Source organism: Delphinapterus leucas, chromosome 16, assembly GCF_059928025.1.
Source record: "Delphinapterus leucas isolate spDelLeu-1000000601 "Yukka" chromosome 16, BTC_Dleu_Yukka2, whole genome shotgun sequence".
Classification (NCBI taxonomy): domain Eukaryota; kingdom Metazoa; phylum Chordata; class Mammalia; order Artiodactyla; family Monodontidae; genus Delphinapterus; species Delphinapterus leucas.
In genome coordinates, this window is record NC_143144.1 from 52,740,279 (window position 1) to 52,767,500 (window position 27,222).

A 27,222-nucleotide genomic window follows, 5' to 3' on the forward strand; every position below is an offset into this window, starting at 1 on the left:
AAAATTAATAATTGTTTTCTTGATAACTAATCTTACAGGTACCCTTCATTATAAATACATTATGGGATGCTCTTCTGGAACTAGATGATCTAACAGCTTCAACAAATAGTATTATGACTCTTCTTTCATCCTTGTTAACTTATCCTCAGGTTCAACAATGCAGGTAATTATTTCTATTCAGTGGAAAAAGTAAAAAGTGTTTACACACATTTCCAGATAATTAAGCCTAAAAATACAATAGTCTAGCACCGTTTAGAACAGTACGGTGAGTTGGGGATGCCAAAGACAGTTATTTCCAGGAGGACTTTTCTTCTTGACTGTCTAGCCACCAGCTCTTTTGGGGCAGGAACTTAGGTCATATTCTTGGGTTAGCTCATTTATATAATTCTTCGATTTGTTCATCCTGTAATAGTTAACATTAGAAATAACAATTATTACATACTATTTTCACCTCTAGCCCCAGACTATGGAATTTTAGCCTTTGTGACATTTAGTTAATAGAATTACCGTTGAACATCAGTTTTATTTTTTCCAAAATTTGCTACTCTGTAAACTTTTCCTTTGTGATGTTCACTTCAACTCTTGTTCTTGATTTCAATAATCAGTCATCAGGAAGGGAATACATAATAATGTAATATAATGTCCAAAGGCAGAGTCTGGGTGAAGCCAAAACATAAACCAAAAATTTAAAGTGTTGTTTATTTTCCTATCCTGATATTTGAAATGAAGCTCAGCTAATTAATGTATTCCCTACCTTTTAGACTGGCTCCTGAATATTATTTTCTATTAATAGTATCCTTGGAGATAGAGAAGAAAATCGTATGCAATTTAAAAAAAAAATCACAGATGAGAAAGTTATTCTTCTTAGCCTAGTGAGAGTGTTCAATGAATGTTTATGTGGTTATGATTATAAATGATTTCTGGTTCTGTGAGTGCGTCTATTTCCAATGAAAATCATCAATGTGTGAAAAATGTTTCAAATAATACTGACCTGCTGGTAGTCCTTCAATGTTAAATTTAGGCTAGTAGGACAGCTCACAAATTGGAGTAGCAAAATAAATGCCTATAAAATGAAGAAAAAAGTTGAAGTGGTAGTGCATATATGGCGTTTCCTAATTTTCAGATGCTTTCATTGGTATAGGGATTAAATCAGTTAATCTATATGAAAACCCTTCTCAAGCTTCAAAATGCAAGAGTTCTTAATTACTCTATATCAGGGGTTGGCAAACTTTTTCTGCCCAGATAGTGATGTTTTGGCTTTGTGGGCCATATGATCTCTGTCAAAACTACTCAACTCTGCCATTGTAGCACAAAAGTAGTCATAGATAATACATAAAGGAATGAACATGCCTGCGATCCAATAAAACTTTATTTAAAAAAACCAAGTAGAGTGGATTTGAACTGTGAGCCTTAGTTTGTTGGCACCTGCCCTAAATAAAGACTTTGGACTTTTAAAAAAAATAATCAAGTGGACAGTGTCTGGAAAGCTAGATAATGTAAACAAAAATGAAAGAATGTAGTGAAAATTCTGTTAATTCAATGAGAAATAATGTAGTTTTTGATTTTTTTTTCAAAATTGCCTTAGAAAATTTGCTTCATATGTTTTGATATTTGGCAGATACTTTCCAGCTTATGTAAGAAGAAATGCAGCATGTATTTGGAGCATGAACAGTTACACTATTAACAAGACCTGTTATAATGCTTTTATAATACATATTTGACTGTTTTATGTCCATGTGTGCATGTGTTTTAAGTTATAATTTTATAAGTAAATTTACTAAATGTGTAAATAAATTTAAGAAGTGATGTTCATACAAACCTGCAAGTAATGAAAATAGCATTAAAAGATGGACCTCCTGAGAGGAACCAAAAGAACAGATAAATAGTTACAACGACATATTCTTTTTTCCTCATTTCTTTTTCTACAGAGTTATATATTTCAAGTGCTAGTTATAAATAATTTCCTAATTTGAGGTAACTTTTATAAATGACTCACGGATGTGACAGGAATCTTAGTCCAAGTTGTTAGCCTACACGTGGCTTTGCTTGCTTTCCCATTTAAAATCTAATCTGTGAGGGGCTTCCCTGGTGGCGCAGTGGTTGGGAGTCCGCCTGCCGAATCAGGGGACACAGGTTCGTGCCCTGGTCCGGGAAGATCCCACATGCCGCGGAGCGGCTGGGCCCGTGAGCCATGGCCGCTGAGCCTGCGTGTCCGGAGCCTGTGCTCCGCAATGGGAGAGGCCACAACAGTGAGAGGCCCGCGTACAGCAAAAAAAAAAAAAAAAAATCTAATCTGTGAGAAGGAAGATAATTTGAATTTTCCTAACTTAGTAATGCTAGATCAGGATAACAAATTTCAAATCTACTACCATACCATCTCTTGTTTCTTTTGATATGTGATAGAGATGGCCCCAAAGGGGGTTGTAAGTTATGTGCACCTATTGGTTACCCATTGGGGTTAGCCATGGGAAAGTAGTAAGGATTAGCAATCCTGATTTTGTGTAGGCTGACTACCAGCTAAGATACATGCCCCCATTTTCCTGAGTAAGAACAGACTGAGAATAAGTGCAGTTATATTGGAAAGCTCTAATTTGATAAAGGTTAATTCATGGCATTAGTGCCACAGAACAACCTAATGTTAATATTTCTACTCTTCTTTATGACCGCATTTGCTCTGTCTGTACTGGTACTATATAATAACGGTTTTGAGTGAGGTTGTTAAGCGAATGTTCATATGAAAATTGTATTGTCTTTTTAGAATTTATTCATCAAAAAAGATGCTAGGTCCACAAGGAATTGATACTTAGATAATGTATCAATAGAGCTTCAACTGAGAATGAGTAAGATTAATTTGTGTCTTCTTTATTAGTATTCAACAGTCACTCACAGTTTTAGTTCCACGAGTCTGGCCTTTTTTGCATCACACTATATCATCAGTTCGAAGAGCAGCATTGGAAACTCTGTTCACTTTATTATCAACTCAAGACCAGGTAAGAGCTAATTACCATAGTAATCTTGAAATTTATATAAATTAATTTTGTAAAATAAATATGATCACCAGGTTACCCTTGCTTCACATAAAGATCAGGAGAATGCTAGGCCTAGTAAAATTGTATGGTGACTCTGTAGACACATAAGAATGTAATCACCATAAGGGCAGAAATATTTTAATATTTTGTTGTAGTTTGTATTCCCAGCACTTGGAATATTGCTTAACACATGGATGGCCCTCAGTGAGCATTTGTCAAATGAAAGATTGATTGTCATTCCCTTCCTGTCAGAGACTTGTTGTTCATTCTTTTCTTGCTCTGTGTGGTTGACAGTTGGATGATTGGCAAAACTCATCCCAGGTTAGAAGGCTACATTTGAAGCTCTGCAGTATGACTCTAAAGACTGATAATAAAATTGCTAGGCACTTACCTTCTCTTAAGGATTACTCAATCTTAAGAGCATGGTATTTCAAAGGATAGTATACTTCAGGAATAACACAATGAAATGCCTACAGAGAACCTTCAGGTAATATCACTGTGTGAATGGAATCTGTTAATGAGCTGAGGAGTCCTTGCCCTGTCTGTAAAAGGCTTCACATTCCTATTTTAAAAATAGCCCTAAAGGTCAAACAAAATACTAGAATTTAGGGTAACACCATAAGGAATCTATTCTTCTATCATGCTGTTATTTATAGATACTGCAGTTTGAGATGGTTGTCTTCAAAAAGCAGTGATTAATTTTTTAGACAATTTAGTAGGGATAAATGTCTCTTTTGTGTTCACTAACCATGCATTCATATGTGAATTAGGAATATTCCATGTAGACCTACTTTAATCTACAACATGATGTTGTGTTGCACTACCATGAATCAATGTTTGTAAAGTTTCGTTTTACATTATCTTTTTTGTCTAATCACTGTCTTCTAAGGAAAAACTATCAGGTCTGTTTTATAATCCTTAGTTGATCAGGCATGGGTTCATATGACAAAACCGGCATGGGTTGTTCTGAGTTTTCACTTCATTTTTGTTGTACTTTTGTGAGTTTTGCCTAAATGTTTTTGATGTAAATATTCTTAAATTCACTTTCGGTAGACCTCTTGAAGTTATCAAATTTCTTCCCTTCATGTTGTTGTTGTTGTTGTTTGGAGCAGTTTTAAGTTTATAGAAAAACAGCGAAAAGTACATAGTTCCCATATGCCCCTACCCATATGCACACAGTTTCCCCTTTAGCTAAGATCTTGCATTAGTGTAGTACATTTGTTACAGTTGATAAACCAATGTTGATATATTATTAACAAAGTCTACAGTTTACATTAGGGTTCACTCTTTGTATTGTAGATTCTATGGGTTTTGATAAATGTACAGTGGTATGTGTCCACCATTAGAGTAACATAGAGAATAGTTTCACTGCCCTAAAAAATGCCTGTGCCCCACATATGCATTTCTACTTTTCCTCCCTTCAGAGCCTTAGCAACCACTGATCCTTTTACTGTCTTCATGGTTTTGCCTTTTGCAGAATGTCATATAGTTGGAGTCATGTAGTAAGTAGCCTTTTAAGAGAGGCTTTTTTTCATTTAGCAGTACAGAAGTAAGGTTCCTCCATGTCTTTTTGTGACTTGATAGCTCATTTCTTTTTATCACTGAATAATGTTCCATTGTATGGATGTAACACAGTTCATATATTCACCTATTGAAGGATATTTTTTTTTCTTTCTGTTTGGGCCATTATGAACAAAGTTTTAAACATTCATGTGCAGGTTTTTGTATGGGCATAGTTTTCAGTGAAATACCAAGGAGCATAATTGCTGGATCATATAGTAAGAGTATGTTTAATTTTATAAGAAAGTGTCTTCCAAAAGTGGCTGCACCATTTTACATTTCCACCAGCAGTGAATGAGAGTTTGTGTTGCTCTACATCATCTCCCAGCATTTGATGTTGTCAGTGTTGTGGATTTCAGCCTTTCTAATAAGTGTATAGTGGTATCTCACTATAGTTTTAATTTGCAGTTCCATAATGATATATGATGTTAAACATCTTTTCATATGCTTTTTATCATCTATATTTCTTCTTTAATGAAGTGTTCAGATCTTTTCCCTATTTTTAAATTGTGTTGTTTTCTTACTGTTGAATTTTAAGATTTCTTTGGATATTTTGTATACGAGTTCCTCATTGTTCTTTTAAGCCTTTCTGTTCTTTATAAGGTGATTAAGCCACCTGCAGTATCTTTTAAACTTAACTTTTGTGGCATTATTTCTTTAGTAATGTCAACTTTATTTACATTATTAGGAAATCAGGTATTTCATATAAATCAGTTTTCTAAATAGTTGAAACATACTTTTTTGCCACCAATTAAAATCATTGACAAACCTGGTTATCATCTTAAAGTATATTAAACATAAGTTATTTATTTATTTATTTTTTTTTTTTGTGGTACGCGGGCCTCTCACTGTTGTGGCCTCTCCCGTTGCGGAGCACAGGCTCCGGACATGCAGGCTCAGCGGCCACGGCTCACGGGCCCAGCCCCTCCGCGGCATGTGGGGTCCTCCCGGACCGGGGCATGAACCCATGTCCCCTGCATCGGCAGGTGGACTCTCAACCACCGCGCCACCAGGGAAGCCCATAAGTTAATATTTTTTGATGTATGAGTCACCAAGATGATTTATTGGTCAATAGTGTGCTTGCTTATTACAGTATACCATGGGAATATTGAGATACATGAGTCACACTGCTTCTTTTTCAGTTGCTTTTTCCTAGGTGTTTTTTTTTTTTTTCCCTCTCAGCTGTCAATTGTGATTTCTCACTTTTGTCCATATTAAAATCTGGTTCCTCCTCTCATGTTTCAAAATTTTTTGATCCCAAAATTGCTCCAAATCCCCTTCAAAATTGTTTTAGCCCCTCAGTGATTGGCTTGTTTGTTTGTTTTTTAAATAAATTTATTTATTATTCATTTTTGGCTGCGTTGGGTCTTCGTTGCTGCGTGCAGGCTTTCTCTAGTTGAGGCGAGTGGAGGCTACTCTTGGTTGCAGTGCGCGGGCTTCTCATTACGGTGGCTTCTCTTGTTGCGCAGCACAGGCTCTATGCGCGTGGGCTCAGTAGTTGTGGTGCACGGGCTTAGTTGCTCTGCAGCATGTGGGATATTCCTGGACCAGGGCTCAAACCCGTGTCCCCCGCATTGGCAGGCAGATACTTAACCACTGCGCCACCAGGGAAGTCCTCAATGATTGTTGATATTGGCTATTAAAATTATGTGGTTGTGAAAACATCTCTACGGTGTTCTGTGATGTTGATTTCTTTTTATTCGGGGCTTTATTTATTTATTTATTTAGGTCCTTTGACCAAATTTGAATTTGCCTTTACTGGCTTGTAAATGAATGCTTTGGCCTTAGCATATGTAAAAGATTGATGATGATGACTGTCATTTCTTATACCAGAACTCTATTGTGTTTGTATGTGATTTGTGGTACGTCAGCCATCACTTATGCATAGGCCCTCAATATTTGTTAAATAAATTTATATAAAATTCAGTTCAGGGTGTTACGGGAAATTATCAATAAGAAAAAAATCCTACATGGTTCTTACTTTGAAAAAATTTATGGTATGATTGTGATAAGACTCTTATGTAATAAGTTTAATAACCTCTGCAAATAAATAATGGAAGACCAGAATAAGACAGGTGTCAGGAAGCAGCATTGAAGGCTAGACTAAGTGCTGAAAGATCAGGAGGATTTGGGTGATAAGGTTAAAAAAAAGTCATCTTCCCTTACTTCTTCCTATTTAACATCTAATATCTTTAATACATACTTCTATAAGCATCTCATTTTTCTGAATAATATGTCAGTTTCAAATTAGGCAAGTTATACAGACTGTATTGAACAAAAGAGCTTTTCCAGTCTCCTCCTTTTAGACATTTAAATCTATCCTACTTCCATATCTTCCGTCCAGTTATTCTGATATGTGCATAATCCTTTATTTTTCTAGGTTTTAATATTTATTGTATTTCCTGTGTCCTTTTGTGTTTGTTATCTATGCCTCTTTTTTTTCTCTTCTTAAAAAAATTTTAATGGTGTCACTAATGAAATTTCCCATTGTTACTATCTATCCTGTATCTTCAGAGTGTCTTTTTACTAAAAGCATTGCTGTCAGTGAAACTTAATATTGATGCATGTAGATTATTTTGTGCTTCGTCACTGCCCTGAGCCTTGCTCTACAGTAGCCTCACCATTGGAGGCTGTAGTTATGGTGCATATCACCCACTCTTAGTACATTCCACTTTTTGGCCCCCACATATATCCTTTACTATTTTGTTTGATTTTTTGTTCTGTTTTTTCCCAAAATAATACTATAAAGCCAAACCCTTTCAGATTACTTTTCTTACTACCACCACCTCTTTTTCATTTTTTTAATTTTGGGAAATTATTTAAATAGAAAAAAGAGGGAATTATAAAACAACATTCATCTATCCACTATCCACACTTGGCATTTGTTATAATTCTTACTTGCTTCAAGTTTTTTTCACGAAAAATATAAAGAATAAATGGTAACCCCCTTAGAACATCACCTATTTTCTAATTTACCCATTTTCTTTCTTCTGTATATTTATAAAAAAATATTATTGTCCTTTCCCTAATAGTTGGCTCTTTAAGGTTTGGAATCAGTCTTTGTATATTTAGTTTCTACGCAGTCATAGTATTTTTAAAAGGGGAGAATTTGAGTTAAGTCTCAGGATAATTTGGGGGACCATAGCCTCATTTACTTGCAAACTTGTTAGTAATTTGTCATTGCCTACTACATTAGAATTAAATTCCAGTCTTTCTTGTTCTTCTGTTATTTGGCTCTTGTCAGCCTTTTCCTCTGCTATTCCCTAATATTGTCCACGTCTACCCCTGTATCCCAGTTGTAACCATGTTACGTACTTTTGATGAGAGTATCTTTGTACATGGCTCATCACCAACACTACCTGCCCCCAGCCACACACACATTTTCTCTCCTAAATATTCGCTCCGTTTCTTCCTCGCTGTAACTTTCCTTCAGGAAACAGGTCAGATTTCTAGGGCCATAAAGTTATTCTGACTTATACAACTCACTATGATTTTTCTTTATCTAAAACATTATTTAAATAAAGTCATTATGCAGTGAAAAGCATTTATTTAATGGTTATTGTTAATCTTGTGATTTTGGCAACATTATTTGCTTTCTGAGAAGATAGCAGAGTAAACCATGTATGATGCTTTTATCTGTTATTGTGTTCCTCCCATGGCATTACCTGATAGTTATTATAGACTGATTAATAGCTATGCACAGACTCTTGTAATGCAAGCCCATGGTCTCTTACCTGCAATTTTGAAATCCAGCACTTTTGTAAGTTGGGTCAACTTATAAAACTACTTACTTGGCAGAAAAACCTGACCATTCTGAGTAAGTCTTTATCCTACCTAATGTGCCTATTCACAAATTTTGCTGCAGAAATATTAATATATTTTATTCAGATGGTGCCTCAGACTCTATTGAGGATATTACATAACATATGGTATATACAACCTCATTACTGTTCTAAAATTTGAAAAAATTCTGAATTTTAAAACATATTTGGCTCCAGGGAATTTGGACTACAGATGTTAGGCCTGTTGTGACAATAAAATATACCTTCATATAGCTTGCCTTACTTTTTTCTGAGCTGCATTCTATCACTGTTGTTTCCTCTTTAGTGGTTTAATGAAAAGATCCCTTAACTAAACAGAGAATCTGGGTTCTAACCTTAGCTCTACCATTTGTTAGCTTTATGACCTTGATCAAGTTTATTTAACCCTCTGGTGATAATCTCTATTGATCCTTTTTCAGAGTAATATATTGACCAAGTAAGATACTGTATATGAAAGTGCCTTAATTCTGTACAAATACAAATTATTAATAGTACAGACATAACAATAATAATTAACACTTACACTTCTTGGAAATCTTTCCTAACAATTTCAAAATCTTATTTGTATTCTGGGGTGTAAGAATGATATGTAATTGTAGTAATAATAATCCAGGCTATTATTGAGAGATTAACTTCATGCTGTGAATTTCAGTAAGCACTATAAATGGGGTGGCTATTGCCATTCCTATTTTGCACATGAGGGAACTGATGATCAAAAATTAAGAAACCTTCCCAAGCTCACAGCTACACATCTCATAGTAAGCGACTCAACTCAGATTTAGATCCAATTCTTGCTGACTTTCAGCTTCTAGTTCTAGAAGACAAAATGGAATGTGTCTCTTGCATTACCTTCCCATTTCTGAATATGAAGTCACCTTAAGTCCAAAGTGAAAAAAACTTCAGAGCTAATTTACTAGTTAGCTCTGTTTTCGTTTCAGTTCCTAGCTTCTCAACCTATTCCCCTCAATAATTCCAAGGTAATTTGGTGATGCCAAACCTCACTGTAGCTCAGTGCATCAGTACCTCATAAAGACTGATGCCTCTGTTCCATTGGAAGTATTTTGATTATCTTTAGTAATTTTGTGTCTTGTTTTGCTTTGTAAAACCAGAAGACTTTATAAGGAAGATATCCTAAATCTTAAAATTTATCCGATCGTAAGTGTGTATACATAGCACAGGGAGATCAGCTCGATGCTTTGTGACGACCTAGAGGGGTGGGAGGGAGGCTTAAGAGGGAGGGGTATGGGGATATATGTATACATACAGCTGATTCACTTTTGTTGTACAGCAGAAACTAACACAACATTGTAAAGCAGTTATACTCCAGTAAAGATGGGAAAAGAAAAGTGCATATGCAGATATGCTCATCTCTAAAATGTTTTTGTGTAGAATCACAGTTAATATAGTTATTTAGGAAATAATAAACTCTCATTTCTTTATTTATTTGGCTGTACCATGCAGCTTGCGGGGGATCTTAGTTCCCTGATTACGGATCAAATCCGGGCCCCCCGCAGTGGAAGCACAGAGTTCTAACCACTGGACTACCAGGGAATTCCCAAAATCTCATTTCTTTTACACTTCCATGTGACATACCTTGGCATCTGTGAAAATAAATTGTTTAATCCCTGTGCCTTTATCTCTGTTGTTAACATATGAAAGTATTGGCAAGCCTGGCTTCTCAGGGAGTATGAAATAAGAACTCTTAAGCAAACCAAATTAATTTCATTTGGTAATGACTTAAAATCAAGATGTAACTTTTTTTTTTTTTCTGAACTAGGAGCTTGACAAAGTGAAGTAATTGATCACTTGCTTTTCCTTTTATTAAAAAATTATTTTTTATTGGAGTATAGTTGATTTACAATGTTGTGTTAGTTTCTGCTGTACAGCAAAGTGAATCAGTTATACATACCCATATATTCACTCTTTTTTAGATTCTATTCTCATATGAGTCATTACTTGTTTTTCCTTTCTATAGACTATTTATTCATGCGAGTTTATCTATGAATGTATATGTCTATCAGCGAACTACTTTAGTGGAATGTCTAGATTAATTAGTCTTGATAACCACTATCTGTTTTAACCAGAACTCGACTTCACGATCTAGGAAAACATGCTTCTGGACATTAATCTCTAGTTTAGCCATGTTTTGTTGACTGGGTCAACTTTTCCATTCCATTTGCATCAGTCACTTTGTAAGTCAATCCAGAATTTCAATACATACAGTATTGATTTTTGTTTGAAAGGCAAACATTAGCATGACGCTTATATTTAGCATGAAGACATACACGAGATTGAGTTGGAATCTGGGGCATATTTAGTCCAGGATGTAAGAAAATTTAACATATGCATATGTAGAGAAGGAAAGAAAGACCAAAAGAATAGAGCTAAGACTTTGGCATTTGAGAACATTAGCATAATTAGGTATTGACCAGGTTTTATAAAGGTATGAAAAGAGGAGAGCAAAGTTTATATATTTAGTTGACTTTCAATAAATATTGGTTGGACAAATAAAACAAGGCATTATAAATTGTCTAAATATAGAATTGGGTTTGTTTTTGTTTTTGGCAGTGGGCCAAAATAGGATTTCAGACCAAATTAGTGGAAGAACACAGAATTCAGTATGATTCATCACTTTGTTGTAGCTTCTTTCCAGATTTTCTTCCCTGCAACCCCAGATCATTTGATATGGAGATAGAAATGATGACGCATTTGCCTGCAGGCAGGAATCAGGTGTTCATGGTAATGATAATCAGATTGCTGCTCTTTTTTTCCACATCTGCCCACTTTGTGGGTGTGCTTGGGGGAAGATAAAAGAGGGGGCACAGCAAAATGGTACAGGCAAGATCTTATCCCACCTAAGATGCCAATTTTGCCAGCTAGGGATTTATTGCCAACTACAGTTGTGGAAAATTTTGCATATTACCAACTATTCCCTGTGACTTTGGACCATTCCCCTAAGCAAGGTAGATTTATTTAACAGATATTTTAGTGCCTACCGTGTGCCTACAATTTTCTAGATACTTATTGGTAAGAGACAAGGTCTCTGCCCTTCTGTTGAACTTAAGACAGGAAACTAAGCAAGACAGGAGAAGACAACTAGACAAGCCCTTATAATTATATAATGGTCATTTCATAAAACTATCAATACATAATGAGGTAAGTATCTGGGAGGGGAAGAAGACAGTGCTACTGGGTCCCCACTAGCTAAAAGTGAAGTTGAAACTGAGACCTGAAGGATGAGTGGAATTTAACCAGGTGAAGAGCAGGGTAACAGTCAGAGGAAGGAACGTGTGTTAAACTCTGGGAGTAGGAGTGAGCATGACGGCACTAAAGAGGAAGTGAAAGGAAATTGGTCCGGCTGAAGGATAGAGTGTAAGGGAGTATAGATGGCTAGAAGTTTAACCTTGATTTTCTGGTAGAGTGACGTGTCTGATAGGCTTATTTTTGTTTGTCATCAGCTTTCCTTATTAGTTCCATGAAGGCAGAACACAGGAGGGAACACCAATCTGAATAAAGGAGCTGGAAAGAGACTGCCCCATTCTCATCAAATTAAATAACTGTCCTTCATTCCCCTGAGTAATTCCCATAAATGCCCTCCCCTCCATCTGACCCTCACTATAGAAATGTTGGGGACCACATTTAGCACTAACATAAAGCGCTAGCGCTAATATCATGTTAATTATTTAACACAAAACAAAAGAATATTTTAAAAAGCCCTCTTAAAACATGAATTTACTTATAACTTGAGTTGTAGTAGTCCAGGTTATAGTTAATTTAAACCTGGTGAAGTAAACAGTCTGTGGTAGGAATTTTTCTGTATTTTAGATTGCACTCTGCTAGACTAATACTAAAGTCATCAGAACTTTCCAGACTTCGCCTAAGATTAGGAGGGAAATTTTTGACTAGTAGACTCCTAGTTAGTAGCATACTAGAAGTCTATTGACTATTTTTTAAAATTTTGGAATGGAAAATCCCAAGGTGGATAATGTCTAAAGGACTGAAAGTACTACACCCCTCACTGTACCCTACTCCCCAACCAATTTAATTTAATAAACTATAAATAAAAACAACATTAGGTTACCTGCCTAATAAATCATTGTCTACTGGAAGACAGGCACAAAATTAATGAAAGCAGGTGGACGAACTTTCAGATTTGCAAGAGGCAAGTTGACTCTGGATGGGCCAAATTGTACTTAGTAGTATTTTGAGAAAATACTAATAGTGAGCTAAAGCATGTAACTTTTTGCAACCATATCTAAAAGGAGATGCTTGCACAGTTGTTTAGATGGACTGAATTTGGCCTACGGCTGTTTTCCCAACTTGTATTTTGTATCTTGTATTTTCTGCTAGGCAGACTTTATGTTGTGCTACTGGAGAATATGTGTTTTTTAAAATACTGGTTCCTGTGATGATGGTGATCTGCGTATGCTGGGTCGGGTTTTTTTTGTTTGGTTAGGTTTTTGGTTTCTCTTTATTTTTTTAATTTATTTTTTTAAATTGATTTATTTATTTATTTTTGGCTGCGTTGGGTCTTCGTTTCTGTGCGAGGGCTTTCTCTAGTTGTCGCAAGTGGGGGCCACTCTTCATCGTGGCGCGCGGGCCTCTCACTATTGCGGCCTCTCTTGTTGCGGAGCACAGGCTCCAGACGCACAGGCTCAGTAGTTGTGGCTCACGGGCCTAGTTGCTTCGCGGCATGTGGGATCTTCCCAGACCAGGGCTTGAACCCGTGTCCCCTGCATTAGCAGGCAGATTCTCAACCACTGCGCCACCAGGGAAGCCCTCTCTATTTTTTAAATTTTATTTTTCTGTTTATTTATTGACTTCACTTTTTAGAGCAAAATTAAACAGAGTGCCCATCCATATACCCCCTACCCTCCCCCAAACACACCTTCTCCTACCATCAGCATCCCACACCAGAATGGTACATTTGTTACCGTCAGTAAACGAACGTTGACATTATCATTATCAGCTAGTCCATAGTTTACATTAGGCTTCACTATTTTTTTTTGGCTGCGCCACACAGCTTACAGGATCTTAGTTTCCCAACCAGGGATTGAACCCTGGCCCTTGGCGGTGAAAGTGTGGAGTCCTAACCACTGGACTGCCAGGGAATTCCCTAGGCTTCACCCTTGATGTTGCACGTTCATTCTGCTGAATTTGACAAATGTGACATCTCTCCGTCATTATTGTATCATACAGAATAGTTTCTCTACCCTAAAAATACTCTACCCTGTGCTCTTTCATCCCTTTCTTCCCCTGGTTGTTTTTAATAATTATAAAGTAGAATTTACTACAGTAAGAAAGATTATAGCCTGAGAAGGCTACTACAATTTATATTATATTCATTGTTTGTAAATATAGGGGAAAACTCTTCCTCTGTAGGTGTGGCTTTGGGATCTACAAGCAACTATTTGGATTTCCAGTGATGGGGTTAGGGGAGAATTAAGAGAGTTGGTAAATATGGTGGGGAGAAATGAGAAGAAATTATGGGAGAGTAATATCAAATTATTTGGTTATTGCTGTTACAGCTTTCCTAATTCTATTAAGATTGTCCCTAATTCTCTCTGCTGAGAAAAGAAAGAGAACTTTTCTTCTTTCCAATTTCCCTTTCCCTTTCAATGGAAAGTAGTTAAGGCATAGCAAATCAGTGAGTAGGCTCCCCCAGCTGTTGATTTTGCAGTCTGTTTTAAACTTCTTTCAAACCATTTTGAGAAACATATTAAAAAGATAGGACCAGGGTTGTTAGTTTTCCACTGGCTAGAAAATTATAGGTAGCTTTCTGAGTTATACATTATCCCTAGATCTTCTCGCTTTCTGGAATTTCAGTTAAATTTTTCAAATTTCTCTTCAGTCTCTTCCAGACAACACAGTTTTTGCTTTAAAAAAAAAAAAATTGTGGAAGGAGGTAATGTTAAGTACTGTGAACTAGTTAATAGAATTTTTAGCTCTCAACAAGCTTGTAATTTTGAACAATAGACAACATGTGAGATTCCTTTTCTTAGAATTTTAGGCACACAATAGATATTTAATTAAGCACTATTTGATTGCTTGATTTGGGTTGGCTTTTGCATTGCTGAGAAATTCCTTAGATTAAGGTTCTAAACCTGGGCTTAAGGAAATCCCTTAACCCTCTGAAACTGAAAGCAAAATGTTACACCTAAGTGTGTATATAAGTGTATTTTTTTCAGAAAAGGTTGCGTATAGTTTTTTTTTGTTGTTGTTCAAAGATATCTGTATTATCAGTGTCTATTTTCTCCATACTTTTTTTTCACACACACACACTGTATTTTATTTCTACAAGAGATAAATAGACTGACACCAAGCATTGTAAATGGATGACCACAACAAAAGCAACAATGATTGCAATTACCAAACACGAAACACACTCATACTAAGTCATAATAGTGACATTCAGTCCAGTAATCCTCCACTGTAACAGCTCCTTTACTTTACAGTGAAAATTGATTTGTATATTTTTTGCCTCTGAGTCCTTGTGGGATTTTTTTTTTATTCAAACAGAAAGTCACAAAAATTATAATCATCCTCATCAGTTCACTCAGTCCCATGTAATTAATTTTTTTTCATCTTGATCTTTTGTTAGCACTTTTATGAGTTCATCAGTTTTCCATTAGAGTTCTGAAAATGCTTATTCATCCAGTTCAGCAGTATAGTCAGTTACCAGAAACCTGTACTTGTCAGAGTCTTTTCCATGAATCCTTGAAGACGAAACCCTTTTATAGGAACATACTTGCAAAAGCATCAGAGTACACCCAGCACTGTCTGTAATGACAAAAGACTTAAAAATGACCACGGTTAAAGATTTGGTGAAAGTTCATAATAATGCAATTGACAAGGAAATTTAGTTACTTCTGAGATATACATTTTAAAGTAATAACTACAATTATGACTTATAACATTATACCAGAACATTTAAGATTTTTAGAAATTTCAAGTAATGCCTGAAAAATTTATATTAACATATGTCCATACAAATAACCCAAAGAAAGTTTAGTATTGTTTTTTGTTTGTTAGCTTGTTTTTTTATACTGCAGGTTCTTATTATTCATCAATTTTATACACATCAGTGTATACATGTCAATCCCAATCGCCCAATTCAGCACACCACCATCCCCACCCCACTGTGGTTTTCACCCCTTGGTGTCCATACGTCTGTTCTCTACATCTGTCTCAACTTCTGCCCTGCAAACCGGTTCATCTGTACCATTTTTCTAGGCTCCACATACATGCGTTAATATACAATGTTTGTTTTTCTCTTTCTGACTTACTTCATTCTGTATGACAGTCTCTAGATCCATCCACGTCTCAACAAATGACTCAATTTCATTCCTTTTTATGGCTGAGTAATTCCATTGTATATATGTACCACAACTTCTTTATCCATTCGTCTGTCGATGGGCATTTAGGTTGCTTCCATGACCTGGCTATTGTAAATAGTGCTGCAATGAACATTGGGGTGCATGTGTCTTTTTGAATTATGGTTTTCTCTGGGTATATGCCCAGTAGTGGGATTGCTGGATCATATGGTAATTCTATTTTTAATTTTTTAAGGAACCTCCATACTGTTCTCCATAGTGGCTGTATCAATTTACATTCCCACCAACAGTGCAAGAGGGTTCCCTTTTCTCCGCACCCTCTCCAGCATTTGTTGTTTGTAGATTTTCTGATGATGCCCATTCTAACTGGTGTGAGGTGATACCTCATTGTGGTTTTGATTTGCATTTCTCTAATAATTAGTGATGTTGAGCAGCTTTTCATGTGCTTCTTGGCCATCTGTATGTCTTTGGAGAAATGTCTATTTAGGTCTTACGCCCCGTTTTGGATTGGGTTGTTTCTTTAATATTGAGCTGCATGAGCTGTTTATATATTTTGGAGATTAATCCTTTGTCCATTGATTCATTTGCAAATATTTTCTCCCATTCTGAGGGTTGTCTTTTCATCTTGTTTATGGTTTCCTTGGCTATGCAAAATCTTTTAAGTTTCATTAGGTCCCATTTATTTTTGTTTTTACTTCCATTATTCTAGGAGGTGGATCAAAAAAGATCTTGCTGTGATTTATGTCAAAGAGTGTTCTTCCTATGTTTTCCTCTAAGAGTTTTATAGTGTCTGGTCTTACATTTAGGTCTGGAATCCATTTTGAGTTTCTTTTTGTGTGTGGTGTTAGGGAGTGTTCTAATTTCATTCTTTTACATGTAGCTCTCCAGTTTTCGCAGCACCACTTATTGAAGAGACTGTCTTTTCTCCACTGTATATCTTTGCCTCCTTTGTCATAGATTAGTTGACCATAGGTGGGTGGGTTTATCTCTGGGCTTTCTATCTTGTTCCATTGATCTATGTTTCTGTTTTTGTGCCAGTACCATATTGTCTTGATTACTGTAGCTTTGTAGTATAGTCTGAAGTCAGAGAGTCAGATTCCTCCAGCTCCATTTTTTTGTTTGTTTGTTTTTTGTTGTTGTTGTGGTTTTTTTTGCGGTACGCGGGCCTCTCACTGTTGTGGCCTCTCCCGTTGCGGAGCACAGGCTCTGGACGCACAGGCTCAGCAGCCATGGGTCACAGGCCTAGCCACTCCGCGGCTTGTGGGATCTTCCCGGACTGGGGCACGAACCCATGTCCCCTGCATTAGCAGGCGGACTCTCAACCACTGCGCCACCAGTGAAGCCCTCCAGCTCCGGTTTTTTCCCTAAAGACTGCTTTGGCTATGCCGGGTCTTTTGTGTCTCCATACAGATTTTAAGGTGATTTGTTCTAGTTCCATAAAAAATGCCATTGGTAATTTGATAGGGATTGCATTGAATCTGTAGACTGCTTTGGGTAGTACAGTCATTTTCACAATTTTGGTTCTTTCAATCCAAGAACATGGTATATCTCTCCATCTGTTGGTATCATCTTTAATTTCTTTCATCAGTGTCTTATAGTTTTCTGCATACAGGTCTTTTGTCTCTCTAGGTAGGTTTATTCCTAGGTATTTTATTCTTTTTGTTGCAGTGGTAAATGGGAGTGTTTCCTTAATTTCTCTTTCAGATTTTTCATCATTAATGTATAGGAATGCAAGAGATTTCTATGCATTAATTTTGTATCCTGCAACTTTACCAAATTCATTGATTAGCTCTAGTAGTTTTCTGGTGGCATTTTTAGGGTTCTCTATATATAGTATCGTGTCATCTGCAAACAGTGACAGTTTTACTTCTTCTTTTCCTATTTGTATTTCTTTTTCTTCTCTGATTGCCATGGCTAGGACTTCCAAAACTATGTTGAATAATAGTGGTGAGAATGGACATCCTTGTCTAGTTCCTGATCTTAGAGGAAATGCTTTCAGTTTTTCACCATTGAGAATGATGTTTGCTGTGGGTTTGTCATATATGGCCTTTATTATGTTGAGGTAGGTTCCCTCTATGCCCACTTTCTGGAGAGTTTTTATCATAATTGGGTGTTGAATTTTGTCAAAAGCTTTTTTGCATCTATTGAGATGATGATATGGTTTTTCTTCTTCAATTTGTTAATATGGTGTATCACATTGATTGATTTGCGTATATTGAAGAACCCTTGCATCCCTGGGATAAATCGCACTTGATCGTGGTGTATGATCCTTTTAATGTGTTGTTGGATTCTTTTTGCTAGTATTTTGTTGAGTAATTTTGCATCTATATTCATCAGTGATATTGGTCTGTAATTTTCTTTTTTTGTAGTATCTTTGTCTGGTTTTGGTATCAGGGTGATGGTGGCCTCATAGAATGAGTTTGGGAGTGTTCCTTCCTCTGCAATTTTTTGGAAGAGTTTGGGAGGGATGGATTTTAGCTCTTCTCTAAATGTTTGATAGAATTCACCTGTGAAGCCATCTGGTCCTGACCTTTTGTTTTTAATCACAGATTTTTAATCACAGTTTCAATTTCATTACTTGTGATCGGTCTGTTCATATTTTCTGTTTCTTCCTGGTTCAGACTCAAAAGGTTATGCCTTTCTAAGAATTTGTCCATTTCTTCCAGGTTGTCCATTTTATTGGCATAGAGTTGCTTGTAGTAGTCTCTTAGGATGCTTTGTATTTCTGCAGTGTCTGTTGTAACTTCTCCTTTTTCATTTCTAATTTTATTAATTTGAGTCCTCTCCCTCTTTTTCTTGATGAGTCTGGTTAATGGTTTATCAATCTTGTTTATCTTCTCAAAGAACCAGCTTTTAGTTTTATTGATCTTTGCTATTGTTTTCTTTGTTTCTACTTCATTTATTTCTGCTCTGATCTTTATGATTTCTTTGCTTCTGCTAGCTTTGGGTTTTGTTTGTTCTTCTTTCTCTAGCTCCTTTAGTTGTAAGGTTAGATTGTTTACTTGAGATTTTTCTTGTTTCTTGAGGTAGGCTTGTATAGCTATAAACTTCCCTCTTAGAACTGCTTTTGCTGCATCCCATAGGGTTTGGATCGTCGTGTTTTCATTGTCATTTGTCTCTAGGTATTTTTTGATCTCCTCTGATTTCTTCAGTCACCTCTTGGTTATTTAGTAACGTATTGTTTAGCCCTCATGTGTTTGTGTTTTTTAAGTTTTTTCCCCTGCAATTTATTTCTAATCTCATAGTGTTGTGGCCAGAAAAGATGCTTGATATGATTTCAATTGTCTTAAATTTACTGAGGCTTGATTTGTGACCCAAGATGTGATCTATCCTGGAGAATGCTCCATGTGCACTTGAGAAGAAAGTGTAATCTGCTGGTTTTTGGATGGAATGTCCTATAAATATCAATTAAATCTATCTGGTCTATTGTGTCATTTAAAGCTTGTGTTTCCTTATTTATTTTCATTTTGGATGATCTGTCCATTGGTGTAAGTGAGGTGTTGAAGTCCCCCACTATTATTGTGTTACTGTCGATTTCGTCTTTTAGAGCTGTTAGCAGTTGCCTTATGTATTGAGGTGTTCCTATGTTGGGCGCATATATATTTATAATTGTTATATCTTCTTCTTGGATTGATCCCTTGATCATTATGTGGCATTCCTTGTCTCTTGTAACATTCTTTATTTTAAAGTCTATTTTATCTGATATGAGTATAGCTACTCCAGCTTTCTTTTGATTTTCATTTGCATAGAATATCTTTTTCCATCCCCTCACTTTCAGTCTGTATGTGTCCTTAGGTCTGAAGTGGGTCTCTTGTAGACAGCATATATATGTGTCTTGTTTTTGTATCCATTCAGCAAGCCTGTGTCTTTTGGTTGGAGCATTTAATCCATTCACGTTTAAGGTAATTATTGATATGTATGTTCCTATGACCATTTTATTAATTGTTTTGGGTTTGTTTTTGTAGGTCTTTTTCTTTTGTGTTTCCCACATAGAGAAGTTCCTTTATCATTTGTTGTGGAGCTGGTTTGGTGGTGCTGAATTTTCTTAGCTTTTGCTTGTCTGTAAAGCTTTTGATTTCTCCATCGAATCTGAATGAGATCCTTGCTGGGTAGAGTAATCTTGGTTGTAGGTTCTTCCCTTTCATCATTTTAAGTATATCATGCTACTCCCTTCTGGCTTGTAGAGTTTCTGCCGAGAAATCAGCTGTTAACCTTATAGGAGTTTCCTTGTATGTTATTTGTCGTTTTTCCCTTGCTGCTTTCAATTATTTTTCTTTGTCTTTAATTTTTGCCAATTTGCTTACTATGTGTCTCGGCGTGTTTCTCCTTGGGTTTATCCTATATGGGACTCTCTGTGCTTCCTGGACTTCGGTGGCTGTTTCCTTTCCCATGTTAGGGAAGTTTTCAACTATAATCTCTTCAAATATTTTCTCGGGTCCTTTCTCTCTCTCTTCTCCTTCTGGGACCCCTATAATGCAAATGTTGTTGCGTTTAATGTTGTCCCAGAGGTCTCTTAGGCTGTCCTCATTTCTTTTCATTCTTTTTTCTTCAGTCTGTTCCATATCAGTGAATTCCACCATTCTGTCTTCCAGGTCACTTATCCGTCCTTCTGCCTGTTGATTCCTTCTAGTGTAGTTTTCATTTCAGTTATTGTATTGTTCATCTCTGTTCATTTGTTCTTTAATTCTTCTAGGTCTTTATTAAACATTTCTTGCATCTTCTCGATCTTTGCCTCCATTCTTTTTCCGAGGTCCTGGATCATCTTCACTATCATTATTCTGAATTCTTTTTCTGGAAGGTTGCCTATCTCCACTTCATTTAGTAGTTTTTCTGGGGTTTTATCTTGTTCCTTCATCTGGTATATAGCCCTCTGCCTTTTCATCTTGTCTATCTTTCTGTGAATGTGGTTTCTGTTCCACAGGCTATAGGATTGTAGCTCTTCTTGCTTCTGCTGTCTGCCCTCTGGCAAATGAGGCTATGTAAGAGCCTTGATGGGAGGGACTGGTGGTGGGTAGAGCTGACTGTTGCTCTGGTGGGCAGAGCTCAGTAAAACTTTAATCCACTTGACTGTTGATGGGTGGGGCTGGGTTCCCTCCCTCTTGGTTGTTTGGCCTAAGGCAACCCAACACTGGAGCCTACCTGGGCTCTTTGGTGGGGCTAATGACAGACTCTGGGAGGGCTCATGCCAAGGAGTACTTCCTAGAACTTCTGCTGCCAGCGTCCTTGTCCCCATGGTGGGCCACAGCCCACCCCCGCCTCTGCAAGAGACCCTCCAACACTAGCAGGTAGGTCTAGTTCAGTCTCCCCTGGGGTCACTGCTCCTTCCCCTGGGTCCCGATGTGCACACTACTTTGTGTGTGCCCTCCAAGAGTGGAGTCTCTGTTTCCCCCAGTCCTGTTGAAGTCCTGCAATCAGTTCCCACTAGCCTTCAAAGTCTGATTCTCTAGGAATTCCTCCTCCTCTTGCTGGACCCTCAGGTTGGGAAGCCTGATGTGGGGTTCAGAACCTTCACTCCAGTGGGTGGACTTCTGTGGTATAAGTGTTCTCCAGTCTGTGAGTCACCCACCCAGCAGTTATGGGATTTGATTTTAGTGTGATTGCGCCCCTCCTACCGTCTCATTGTGGGTTCTCCTTTGTCTTTGGACGTGGGGTATCTTTTTTGGTGAGTTCCAGTGTCTTCCTGTCGATGATTGTCCAGCAGCTAGTTGTGATTCTTGGTGTTCTCGCAAGAGGGAGTGAGCGCACGTCCTTCTACTCCGCCATCTTGGTTCCTCCTCTGTGTATAGTTTCACCAGATTTTCAAAGGGTCCCTAACCCAAAATAGGTTAAAAACATTTGCCTTGGGGCTTCCCTGGTGGCGCAGTGGTTGGGAATACGCCTGCCAGTGCATGGGACACAGGTTCATGCCCGGTCCGGGAAGATCCCACATGCCGCGGAGCGGCTAGGCCCGTGAGCCACAACTGCTGAGCCTGCGCATCTGGAGCTTGTGCTCCACATCGGGAGAGGTCGCGGCAGTGAGGGGCCCGCACACCGCGATGAAGAGTGGCCCCCGCTCGCCGCAACTGGAGAAAGCCCTTATACAGAAACGAAGACCCAACACAGCCAAAAATAAATATAAAAAAAAAAAAAGAACAGTTGCCTTAATTTTGTAGTGAACTCAAAGTTGAATTTTCTAGGTTGGATATCATCTTACAGTTCATTACTTGCGTTAATGGTGAGCACATAGAACTTAAACTGTTTATTTAGCACAGCAGCAGTAATCTGATCATTTGTCAAATTTCCCTGACTGAGCAGTGATATATAATGTAACCAAAGAGTTGTTGCTGGTTAGAGCTTGCTCCCATATAGAGGATGATTTCAATTTATTAGAAGCACAATTCAGTGTTGTTAATCATAATCAGACTTTCTCCAGCTTCCTAGCGATCGTGTGCCATTTAATTTCTCCAAACCATTGGAAGAGTAAATGCGGTATTGTTGCTCCAGAATCTTGTCAAAATTTATCACCAGTTGAACATTATTGATGAAGTCATACAGTCTTTTCATGGTAGTACTTGTTATTTGACTTACAGCTTTTTAAATAAGCTAACACCAAAGAATTATATGCTATAATTTTGCTTTTGTTTTTGTTTTTAGAACTCTTCATCTTGGCTTATACCTATCCTTCCTGATATGCTTCGACACATTTTTCAGTTTTGTGTTTTAGAAAGCAGCCAGGAAATTCTGGACCTCATTCACAAGGTATATGGTGAATATATCTGTACTCCTTTCCCAGTATCTTGGTAGATGTAAAAAAATTTTCATAACTCTGTACTGTTGTTGATCAGGGATTTTAAGAAATTAGAAATCATCCAAGAGATTTGAATAGTCTGGAGATCTGCAAAATGAGACAAGGAAATAGGCTTCTTATGGAATATAGTAGTTAAGTCCTGGTTAGCCCTGCTGCTTGTGTGACCTACCTGGCAAACGTTTTAAGCGCTTTCTTTATAGCCTCAATACAGAAAATAAAATGAAGGAAAGGCTGCTTTTGTCCATCCCTCATTTTGCTGTTTATCAGCATGCTTATTGATCCTGCAGAGCATCTTTGGGATTTATTGGTAATATATAGAGTCTGATTGTCATAGTTTAGACTTGTACTTTTTTATTACTTAGCAAGATTGGTCATATGTGTTGGAACCTTTAAAGAATAGACATTTGATGTATTTAATAATATTTATGGGAGGAAATGGCACTGTTGTACCTTTAAAACCTGTTAAGTTAATCTTGAATCACTGACCTCTGAGGTGGCTCATTGTTAACAGCCTTGGGTTAACATTGGTATTATTTCTACATGCTGGCCCTAGCCCATTTAATGCTAGGCATCAAAAAAGGTGCTTTATTGAGTAAGATCATGAATCAAGACTTATACTGTTCTTAATTTATACTAGGATATTACTACCTCTGAATTTAGCAGAGGTTATTTATAGGAGCTATTATATATTGAAGCGGTGTTGAATATAGGACTGCATATTGAGCTTTATGATACATACAAAGGATTTCAGAGACTTACTGAGATTTTGATAACTTATTTTTATGGGTATCTTTTTTTTTAAGTGATTTTCATAAAATACTGGGGAAAATACTTTGTATTCCTTTTCTAAAAGACTTTCTCGTGTATTACTTTTTTTTAGTATATGAACCTACCTACCCAAAAACAGTATTTAAAAATAAGCCTCTATATTGAATTTTAAAATTAATCTCTGTGCTATTTCCTACTTTTTTTTTTTTTTTTGATTCAGTATCCCTAAAAGTATTATTTTTTTTTAGGCCTTGCTAGAAAAATTTCACTTTCTTGTTCCCTTTTCATTCTGCAGGTTTGGATGGAATTGTTGAGCAAGGCTTCAGTTCAGTATGTGGTAGCAGCTGCTTGTCCGTGGATGGGTGCTTGGCTTTGCTTAATGATGCAGCCTTCTCATTTACCTATTGATTTAAATATGCTGCTTGAAGTAAAAGCTAGAGCCAAGGTAAGTGTAGAGGGACATAATGTATTTGTATGTTCAACTCATAATTATTATTATTTTTTTCAACTCATAATTATTAATACAGTAACCATGTAAGAAATCTGTATTGCTTTATTATAAGCATGATACCATTATTGTAACATAAGGAAAAATTATATCATTAGAACCTTGACAAAATGCATAGCAATTTTTATCCATTAAAATTTTGTGAAAAGAACTGTATTTTGCTGGGATTATAACAAATGAGAGTGTTTTTGATGTTGTCTATTAAATTTTAATGGTTAATCTTTAATTATTGTTTTCTTCCCCCTTATTCCCTCTAGGAAAAAACAGGTGGTAAGGTGCGTCAAGGCCAAAGCCAGAGTAAAGAAGTACTTCAGGAGTACATTGCAGGTGCAGACACCATCATGGAAGACCCTGCCACCAGGGATTTTGTTGTTATGCGGGCTAGAATGATGGCAGCCAAGTAAGTATACATAAACTCAAAAGTCATTTAACCAAAAGATTCCTCTGATGTGTCTGTCAGTCTTTCCTCCATCACACTAGTTACAGAGTAGGAAAAAAATTAAAGCATAAGAAAAAGTTTCTAATTTTTTTGAAGTTTTAAAAGTAAGATTTATATATTTTTATGAAGATAAGATAGGAGTTATGTCTTCCTTGGGAAAAGTTATAGCTTCAATAGGGGAAACTTCAAGCAATTCTATAGTAACTTCTTTTTTTCTCCCTCTTAGGTTGTTAGGAGCACTTTGTTGTTGTATTTGTGATCCAGGTGTAAATGTGGTAACCCAAGAAATTAAACCAGCTGAATCCCTTGGCCAGTTACTGCTCTTCCATTTGAACTCCAAATCTGCCTTACAGAGAATTAGTGTAGCTTTGGTAATCTGTGAATGGGCTGCTTTACAGAAGGTAAGATTTTGCCCAAAAATAAATGAAGACAATTTAAACCAGTTTCCTTAGCTGTTAGGATTATTTTCATTATATTTTACAAACAGAAAAGTGAAAATTTTCTCTGTATAAAGATCCAACATTTATAGAAAAGTATTCAAATTATATTGCAATATTGTTTCTCATTTGCCTTTAACCCTAGACTTTTTTCTTAGAACCCCCTGTCTTGTACTTGAGAACTACAAAAGATAAGAGGCTTTGAGTGATAGAAATCCATTTTTATGACTAGTAGCAAGGGCAGATTTTTGGTCACAGGAAGAATAAAATCTCCACATTTAAACCCAAATCTTTATGTTTCCAAATAAGCCATTCCCTTACAGCCCCTTTAATTTTTAACTTCTAGTAAGACGTATGATTTTGTGTAAGATTTGCTTCTGTAAATCAGAGAAACTTCCTGCTGGCTTTGTTTATTCCATTGACTGGAATTCTGGAAATTTAACTGTCTGCACTTGCTGTGAGAGCTGCTTGTTACTGCCTCTTAGCAGTTTGTCAGAGCTGTGTCTAAAAGTAATTGAGCCATGCTCTATTGCAACTGAAACCCCAGCTTTGCCTCTGGAAAGAAGCAAGGCTCATCTGTTTTTAGGCAGGACTCGGTGTGCTGGAGAGGCAGTGATGCTGTGTTTTTGTGCCTCTCAGACTCAGCAGCAAGTGTTGACAGTTCGGTTTCTGGACCCTCACAGAGCTTCTCTGGACTTACTCTGTGAAGCCCAGGCTGATCACCCAGATCCCACAGAACCCCTCATGGCTCACCACTGAGGTCATTCCCCCTCTGGTTGGGGCAGGCAACAACCAGAGAGAGTGGGAAGGGTTAGTTAAATTTGGGGGCAGGTAAGTAGCCTTTAAATTATATATCCATTTCTACAGTATGGCATGTGAAGCTGTGGGTTCAACTGTTAAGAAATCTAATGAGTTTTTAAATAACATTTTTAGTGCATGCTAAGTGTTCTTTTCTGGCTGATTTCTTTTTACAGTTGTATATTTTAAAATCTGTGGTATATAATATATATGTAAACTTGGAATAAATTCAGAATAAAGTAAGAGTAATTAAGTGGAAAGTTTAATGGAATTGTAATAGTTCCATGTGCATGTGCTATAGTCATTCATATTAAAATTTTAGAGTAGTTTGGGTGTGATACCTTTTCTCTGTGCAACTAATAACTATGTTGTTCTGGGAGATAAGAGAATATAGGTTCAAAATCAATAGAAATTTAGACTTGGTAGTTTGCAAGCGAAGATTTATGCATTTCTAGAATTATGTTTGCATATTTGCCCTGAATATTTGTTGTCTGTTATATTTTAGGAGTGTAGAGCTGTTACCCTAGCTGTGCAGCCACGTTTACTTGATATCCTTTCAGAACATTTATATTATGATGAAATTGCCGTTCCATTCACACGAATGCAGAATGAGTGTAAACAGCTTATTTCATCATTAGCTGATGCACATATTGAAGTTGGTAATAGAGTAAACAACAGTGTTTTTACAATTGATCAAGCTAATGACCTGGTGAGTAAAGAAGTAACCTTCTTAATTTTAGAGCATGAAATAAGGATAAGAACTTTGTCATGTCATGTTTACCACAAAAACATTAATTTGTTGAATCTATTTATGGCTTGGTAGCCTGTCATCACTACCCTTTAGGAAGGTTATTTCATTGTATTGATTTTCCTTGAAATAAGAGAATGGGGAAGGGATTTTTTTTTTATCTCTGCTTTGACAAACCAATATACCTTTATTAAAAAAAACTGTTACATTTTTGTCACTTCTCAGTTTTGCTTAAGACTGGCAGAGTATAGAAAAAATTGATTCTCTAAGTTCTTGAGTACTTCTCCTCCCTTTTGCCAACTTACAATGAAAATATTCAAACATAAGAGAATTACACAATGAAGTCTCATATACCTACCAACTAGATTACACAGTTAACATTTTACTAAATTTGCTTTATCACATATATATGCAACTCTCTACCCCTCTATTCAACCATTAATCCTTCTTAATTTTTGGTGCATTTTTAAGTAAGTTACAGACAGATATCAGTACACTTAAACTAAAATTCAGTTTTTATGTTTTTTTCTCTTTTTTTGTGTCATTAACTAAAATTGAGTTATGTTTTTTTGTTCTTCTTTGAGGTAAAACTTATGTACTATGGATTGTACAAATCTCCAATGGAACATATGATAAATTTTAACAGAAGCAAATACCTATGAAACCCAAACCTCTATCAAGATACAGACAGTGCCATAACACTTCCCAGTCAATCCCCTGCCCTCAAATAACCATTGTTCTGGTTTTTCCTTCACCATAGATTACTTTTGCCTGTTCTAGAATTTCATATACATGGAATCATACACTCTGTGCTGTTTGGTGTAAGGATCTTTTTCAGCATGATGTTTTGTAAAATAATACATGTTGTTATATGTATCACTAATTCATTCTTTTCTATTGCTGAGTTTTCTTTCATTGTATAAATATACCACAATTAGTGTAAGCCCTTCTCTGCTTGATGAACATTTGGGCTACTCCAAGTTCTTAGCTCAG

At 36.6% G+C, this 27,222-nt stretch overlaps 1 protein-coding gene across 3 annotated transcripts in view; it reads left to right on the top strand.

Annotated features, from left to right (window-relative positions):
- BTAF1 (B-TFIID TATA-box binding protein associated factor 1) overlaps positions 1-27,222 on the top strand; it is a 96,087-nt gene that overhangs the window by 33,552 nt on the left and 35,313 nt on the right. For all 3 annotated transcript variants that reach the window (XM_089897920.1, XM_022569353.3, XM_022569355.3), the window contains 7 exons: positions 39-163; positions 2,870-2,990; positions 22,378-22,482; positions 23,595-23,744; positions 24,065-24,207; positions 24,473-24,647; positions 25,987-26,190. In XM_089897920.1, the coding sequence (XP_089754046.1) occupies positions 39-163; positions 2,870-2,990; positions 22,378-22,482; positions 23,595-23,744; positions 24,065-24,207; positions 24,473-24,647; positions 25,987-26,190 (1,023 nt within the window). The remainder of the gene's footprint in view (positions 1-38; positions 164-2,869; positions 2,991-22,377; positions 22,483-23,594; positions 23,745-24,064; positions 24,208-24,472; positions 24,648-25,986; positions 26,191-27,222) is intronic.